The sequence below is a fragment of the Helianthus annuus genome, chromosome 9 (assembly GCF_002127325.2).
Source record: "Helianthus annuus cultivar XRQ/B chromosome 9, HanXRQr2.0-SUNRISE, whole genome shotgun sequence".
NCBI classification, from domain to species: Eukaryota; Viridiplantae; Streptophyta; class Magnoliopsida; order Asterales; family Asteraceae; genus Helianthus; species Helianthus annuus.
Genome location: NC_035441.2, coordinates 14,479,739 through 14,486,850, shown reverse-complemented (window position 1 = coordinate 14,486,850; position 7,112 = coordinate 14,479,739). Strand labels below are relative to the sequence as shown.

General features: G+C 34.9%; 1 protein-coding gene across 3 annotated transcripts; it reads left to right on the top strand.

Moving 5' to 3' along the window:
* Positions 1-1,662: 1,662 nt before the first annotated feature.
* On the top strand, positions 1,663-6,336 carry LOC110877186 (TMV resistance protein N). Of its 3 annotated transcripts, none has more exons than XM_022125355.2 (6): positions 1,663-2,194; positions 2,286-2,374; positions 2,482-3,583; positions 3,667-3,963; positions 4,060-4,233; positions 6,088-6,336. In XM_022125355.2, the coding sequence occupies exons 1-6, from the start codon at positions 1,781-1,783 to the stop codon at positions 6,127-6,129; spliced, it is 2,118 nt and encodes a 705-aa protein (XP_021981047.1). In that variant the 5' UTR covers positions 1,663-1,780; the 3' UTR covers positions 6,130-6,336. The 3 variants fall into 3 exon arrangements, with proteins under 3 accessions (XP_021981047.1, XP_035833232.1, XP_021981046.1); XM_035977339.1 differs by lacking the exon at positions 6,088-6,336 and adding an exon at positions 5,438-5,623 and having other exon boundaries at positions 1,664-2,194; XM_022125354.2 differs by lacking the exon at positions 6,088-6,336 and having other exon boundaries at positions 1,664-2,194; positions 4,060-5,965.
* The last annotated feature ends 776 nt before the right edge of the window (positions 6,337-7,112 follow it).

Sequence of the window (7,112 nt, the reverse complement as noted above, 5' to 3'; positions counted from 1 at the left end):
GATATATAGTTATACATAGAAAAACAAAAAGGAAAAAAGATTTCAGAATTTTGTTGAGTTTTTTTAGCAACGGTTAGAATTGATGAAACAAATGGACGCACTTGAAACTATGTAGATGAATACGACCGTGTAACCCATATATCTAAATGAGTTAAATGGGTTGACAAGTTTGTTAAAAACGGGTGGATGTGGTGTAAAATATATATATATATAAATTAATATAGATTTTATAAAGTTGACCTATTTGGACCCGTTTAACCCATATGTTACACCTTATTGACCGTTTTAAACAAAAACACCTGGTTAAAGAGGTTGAAGTAAACATAAGAAACATGTTAAACTTTACAACCGGCAAGGGCGGATCTATGTACAATTTAGAGGGGAAAGACCCCTGAGAACAAGCACACCAGGTTAAAAATTCCATTTAAAAAAGAACCTCCAGTGAGGTCCTTTGCTTTGTCACCAAATCCCTAAATCATTCAGCCAGATAACAGTAGATATCCTTCTTTCACAGTGAACTACAAGTTTTGTCCTATATCTTTATATTACATTTCAGATGATGTCCTTTATCTTTAAAATTGATAACTTTTGTACTTAATGCGTTATGTATGTGTAATCATGTGCAAGGTCTTTTCACCATTCTAGGAACTGTTGTGTAATTAACTTACAGTGCATAAAGAAGTCGGATGGTTTGTGTTAATCGTTCCATGGTTTTTCAATGAATCTTGGCGGGTCAGAACCACAACCTGACCAAACCCATGAACTAGATGTTAGAAATAATTTAGTATTTATCCTAAGTTTAGTTATTTAATTATGTATTATTATTGTAAACCTAAGTATTTGGCGGTTATAGTGGTTAATTGTTGAACCAACATGTCGGTTCACAAAAGGGTTTCACACCCCTTCACTACCTATAAATACCCAAACCTTTTCATTTATAAATTTGATGATAATCGATGAATGTCACAACCAAGTTTCTAAAAGCTGTAAAAACTACTTGTGTTCTTTATGTTTGTTTCATTTTAGCAAGGTTGATTGCATAGAAAGTATTGCTGTGGTGGGATTCTATCGGGATACTACACATTGTTATCCTTCATTGGCACTTGATGAAAGAATTAAAAAGGAAATCCCGATATACATCGGGGTACTACACACAGTGGCGAATCTTAGAGATTTCCGACCGAGGAGTCGAAAACATATATACCTAAAAAAATTATAAAACCGGGGGATCGAAAACGTATATACCAAAAAAATTATATACGAAAACTACATACCGGACACTACTGAGCGAAAAGTTCGGGGGTCGGGCGCCCTCGGCCCCCTGACTACACACATATTTGTCTCATTCAACTTTTTTCCCTGTTTCCTATTGATTGAAGTAGCTTTCATTTATTTTTGGTTGTTTAGCTAATTAGCAATTCACCGATTTGATTTACCAATTCAATTTGTTTAGCTATTGATTGAAGTAACATTGTATGTTATTACATCTAACTATCACTTTGTGATATGAAAAACAACTTATAAGTGACAGTGAAAGTATCAAGCACAAATTCTAATAACCCTTTTCCTCAGAATCTTATCTTTTTCTTGACCAAATAAGAAGAGGCTGTAGGTTGTCCACGTAATTGCATGTACTTTCTTTGCTTTCCAAACAAAATATCTAACTCCTCCTGATGGTTCTTCATCTCATTTTTCATTCAGCTCACTACACTAAACTTTCCCCCAATTAATCAATATTTCATTTCATTTCATTTGATCCTTGAAGCATACATTCCATTCAATGGCTTCTACTTCATCAGTTCCAAAAAGCTTCAAGTACGATGTCTTCTTGAGTTTCCGGGGTGAAGACACCCGCAAAACCTTTGTTGATCATCTCTATGTTGCTCTTGTGAATAAAGGCATTATTACTTACAAAGATGATGAAACAATCGACAAAGGTGAAAGGATCAAGGAGCAGCTAATGAGATCCATACAAGACTCGAGATTTTACATAATTGTATTCTCCAAGAACTATGCATCTTCATCGTGGTGCTTAGACGAGCTGGTGGAGATTATCAAGTGCCAGAAGACAGCCGAGCATACTGCTTACCCCATCTTCTATGATGTGGAACCCACCGAAGTGCGCCACCAAAGTGGGGCATTTGGGGAAGCCTTTGAACAGGTCACAAGGAAGAGGAAGAGGACGTTGGAAGATGTAAATCTGGCAACATCTTTATCACTTCATTTTTATTTGTTCACTGAAATGATTTGTTAATACTAAGAAAGTTTTGCACTTTGGCAAATAGGAAAAGGAAAATGATGTTGGAAGATGGAAAAATGCTCTAAAAGAAGCAGCCTACCTCGCTGGGATGGAGTTGAAGAACACTTTCAATGGGTATTCTTCACTTTCGTTTCTTTCTAATCTGTTTTTAATAGGGACATCCGTGTCATCTGAGGTTTCATGTAGGATTATAAGTAATTTAGAATCTTTTTAACACACAGGCATGAAGCAAAATTTATCCAACAAATCGTTCAAGACGTTTCACTAAAGCTACATCTCATTAACTTGAGCATCGATAGGAAGTTGGTAGGCATGGAGACTCGGGTAAGGGACGTAATTTCATCTTTGGAACTTGATTTAGATGATGTTCGGATGATAGGGATCAAGGGGATAGGCGGTGGTGGGAAGACCACTTTGGCGAGAGCTATTTTTGATCATATATCCATCTGGTTTGAAGGTAAGAGCTTTGTTGAAGATGTCAGAGAAGTTTCAAAAGGCTCTTTGTATGGGTTGAAGGATTTGCAAAAACAGATCCTTTCATCTGTGTTAAATGATCAAACCATTGTTGTAGCTGGTGTTTCTGATGGAAAAAGTATGATGAAAAGGATGATGCCTAATAGAAAGGTTCTTGTAGTTCTAGATGATGTGGATGATATAGACCAGCTTGAAGCATTAGCAGGCGAGCCTACCTGGTTTAAGCCGGGAAGTAGAATCATTATCACCACAAGAGATGAGCAAGTGTTAGTAGCACAACGAGTGAATGTTATTCATGATGTCACTCTTTTATCGGATGAGGAAGCAATTTGCCTCTTTAGTAGGTATGCATTTGGGAGGGAAATTCCAGATCAAGGGTATGAAGAGCTATTAGGAAAAGTTATACATTATGCTGCCGGTCTTCCCTTAACAATCAAAGTTTTGGGTTCACATCTTTGTGGTAGAACTGAGCATGAATGGGTGGACACCATAGAAAGACTAAAAACCATTCCCTTGGAGAAAACTTTGAAAAGATTGGAACTAAGCTATAATGGCCTGGAGAATGATGAGAAAGAAATATTCTTAGATGTTGTATGCATACTGAAAGGTGAAATGAAAGATGACTCAATAAGAATACTTGAAAGTTGTGGGTTTAAGGCTCATATTGGTTTAAGAGTTCTTGAGCAGAAATCTTTGATAACTATTTCTGATTATGACGGTTTGCGTTTCCATGACCATATAGAAGAAATGGGCTGGAATATTGTCCGTGGTTTGCACCCTCTTGAGCCTAGCAAGCATAGCCGATTATGGATTAAAGAGGAAATTGAAGATATATTGGTTAATGAATTGGTAAGTTCAAGTTTATATGAATGGTGGAAAACTACAACATTTTTATTTGTTTTGACCAAAGTTTCATATATGCTTTTTTACAGGGTACCGAAGTAACAAGAAGTATTAAACTAAAATACACAAGTCTCCATCCAACAACTATTATGAGAGGTCTTAGGAAAATGAGGGAACTTAGATTTCTTTCCGTGCATGTGCATGAAGGAGATATAGTATGGGCTGTTGATGAAGTTTGCCAATACTTACCTGATGCTTTACAATCTCTACATTGGCCCGAATACCCTTTTCGGTCTTTACCTCAAACGTTTCAAGCAAATAAGCTCGTTAACCTTGAAATGGTTGAGAGCAATATATCTGAACTTTGGGAAGGAGGAGAAAAAAAGGTAGAATAATGGTTGATCTGTTGTTTTGCATCATGCATTATAATATTATATTTTATTTTGTCATTACACTAATATTTTTTTCTTTTCTGATGATAGGTTCTAAATAAGATAAGATTCATTGACCTCAGCTATTCAAAGTTAGAAACTTTTGACCTTAGTATGACTCCAAATCTCGAAAAGTTAAATCTGGAAGGATGTTGTGACTTTTTCAAACTACACATCCCCGTTGAATGTCCAAAGCTCAAATTCCTCGATCTCACTAGTTCTAAGGTGAGTAATCTTAACCTTAGGATGATTCCACATCTCGTGAAGTTATATCTTGATGGATGTAATGAATTTGTAGAACTCCACTTGCCTATTGAATGTCCAAACCTCAAATCCATAGGTCTTTGTGGTTCTAAGGTGAGTAACCTTAACCTTAGGATGACTCCACACCTTGAGGTATTATATATCAATGGATGTAAAGAATTAGTAGAACTCCATTTGCCCGTTGAGTGTTCGAGCCTCAAATTCCTCTACCTCAGAGGTTCTAAGGTGAGTAAGCTTAACCTTGGGAACACTCAACATCTCGATAAGTTGAATTGTGAAGGATGTTATGACTTTGTAGAACTCCACATGCCCGTTGAATTTTTGAATCTCAAATCCATAGATCTCAGTGGTTCAAAGGTGAGTAAACTTAACCTTGGGATGACTCCACATCTCGAGGAGTTAAATCTTGAAGGATGTAATGATTTTGTAGAACTCTACATGCCTGTTGAATGTCCAAAGCTCAAATTTCTCAACCTTAAAGGTTCTAAGGTGCGTAACCTTAACCTTATGGCTCCAAATCTCGAGAAGTTAAATCTTGAACAATGTAATGAATTTGTAGAACTCCACTTGCATGTTGAATGTCTAAAAATCAAATCCCTCAATCTTAGTGGTTCTAAGGTTTGTAACCTTAACCTCGGGATTACTCCAAATCTTGAAAGCTTAAGTCTCAAAGGATGTTATGACTTTGTAGAACTCCACATGCCCGTTGAATGTCCAGAGCTCCAATTCCTCTACCTTGGTGGTTCTAAGGTGAGTAACCTCAATCTCGAGATGACTCCACGTCTCAAGGAGTTAGATCTTGAAGGATGTTATTACCTTCAAGAAATTCACGCTCCCATGGGTTGTCTAAAAAATCTTGTCTACTTTAACTTCAACGGTTGCTCAAGGTTTAAACATTTTGTTGTTAACAAATGGAATAAAGTTCATGATCCTTATGATGTAGTTAGACTGAACCTAATTGCGGAGTCCCTAGATAGATGCCCACTGCATCCAGAAAGTAATGTGCCTAAGTTTCAGTTTAATTGTATATATTGGGAACCTCTACCCTCATCGATTGGAAATATTGAAAAGCTTATATCTTTTGGTCTATGTGCTTGCACAAACCTTGAGTCGTTTTCAACAAGCATTTGTGGTTTACAACATTTAAGTGAGCTCACTCTTATAGGCAGTATTCCGGAGGTGCCCAATGATCTGTACCAGTTACAAAGTCTAGAGAAGCTACGTTTGTCGATGAAAGAGATTAAGCATCTTCCGGATAGCATTTGTATGTTGAAACGTTTGAAATCACTCGACTTATATGATTGTAGATCCTTACAAGATATCCCACACAGTATCTGTAAGATGGAAAGTTTAAGTGATTTGAATCTCCAATTTTGTCTACTAGTTAAAAAATTGCCCAAGGAATTTGGTGATTTGAAACGCTTGAATACGTTAAACATAGTAGGTACGGGTATAAGACATCTTCCGTACAGCATTTTTCGATTGAAAGGTCTGCGTATAACAGGGTCTAGGGGGCAGCTTGAGTCCTGTGGTTTTACTAATATATTCTCAAGATCCGGAGTCTGCTATGTGCAGTTATGAATAACAGGGACATTCTGTTAGTAAGTTGGGATTCAAGAAGAAGTATTAAAAGTCCAGTCTTTGAATATTTATGTTTCCGATTTATAGAATGTAACAGGACATTCTCTTTTTATTTAACATGTTGTTAACCGATTACCGAACAAAAAATTACTACTTGTAGTTAACTGACTGACTAAACCGATTGTCGATCGGTTGGACAATCCACATAACCTACACCTTTTGATTGTGGTGCAGTTGGAGGATAAAATCAGCACTTCACACTTGCAAGTCCCATAGTGATAGTATGTTAATTATTGTTTGAAGCTGTTACATCAGACGATTACTTTATGAGATGGAAGAAAACATATAAGTGTGTCAAGCACCTTCTTTATTGTATATACCAATTTAGCAGAGGAGGTAAATGGTGGCGGATAAACTAATGGGCCCAAAATAGTTTCTTCCATAAATGTTAATAATATTCTTTCCCTTTTTTACTATTTATACTCTCCTCAAAAATTCAGTTTAAAAAAGTTGTGAAATCCTTATTCTTATTTTAGAAACCGGTTTATTTGAAAATCCTCTATATTCATTTAGGTAACTGTATGTTTACAATAAATATATATTAATACTCAATTTACTTATTTATATGATTTCATCAATGACAATTCTAAATAAAATAGATTCAAATAGATGCAAATTGACGTAAATTTATTTTTAAATAAATGAAAGGGTGTTGCTAAATGCACCCTATTTTTTTACTTATTATACCTCCTTTCCTTTTTAAAATCACATTAAAAGTTTCCATTTTTCCCCCTAGAAATTTCAATTCAAACCTTTTTAGGTTTTTTTTTTCGTATTGTTAGCTTTAATTTTTTTTTTGGAAGACGTTTTTTATCTTTATTTTTTAAAGAACTTCTTGTAATTTTTTTTAATTTTTAAATAACTTTTTTCAATGTTTTTTAATACTTTTAAATAACGTTTTTATCAAACTTCTTTTTTTTCTTTCTAAAAATTGTTTTAAAGTTTCTTTAGAAAGTGACAGTGTTTGTTTAGCCACCATATTCTCTTGATAACTTATAGAACAAAATTTACAAAAGAATATAAGTGTAAATAAATTTGAAGGATTGAGAACTAATAGAAACCAATTTATCGAATCAAAACTAATGATTTTGAATTGCCTTGATCATTATCTTAGTTTTATATATTAACAGATGTAATTAAATATTATTAATGCACTTAAAATAAAAAATAATGTTCACTGGTTAATACTTATATTACAT

Excerpts from the sequence above, each read along its gene's own strand:
- LOC110877186 (XM_022125354.2), top strand. The coding sequence starts at position 1,781 with ATGGCTTCTACTTCATCAGTTCCAAAAAGCTTCAAGTACGATGTCTTC. Across the intron at positions 2,195-2,285 it reads GGAAGAGGACGTTGGAAGAT|GAAAAGGAAAATGATGTTGG; the intron begins GTAAATCTGGCA and ends TTTGGCAAATAG. Across the intron at positions 2,375-2,481 it reads TTGAAGAACACTTTCAATGG|GCATGAAGCAAAATTTATCC; the intron begins GTATTCTTCACT and ends TTTAACACACAG.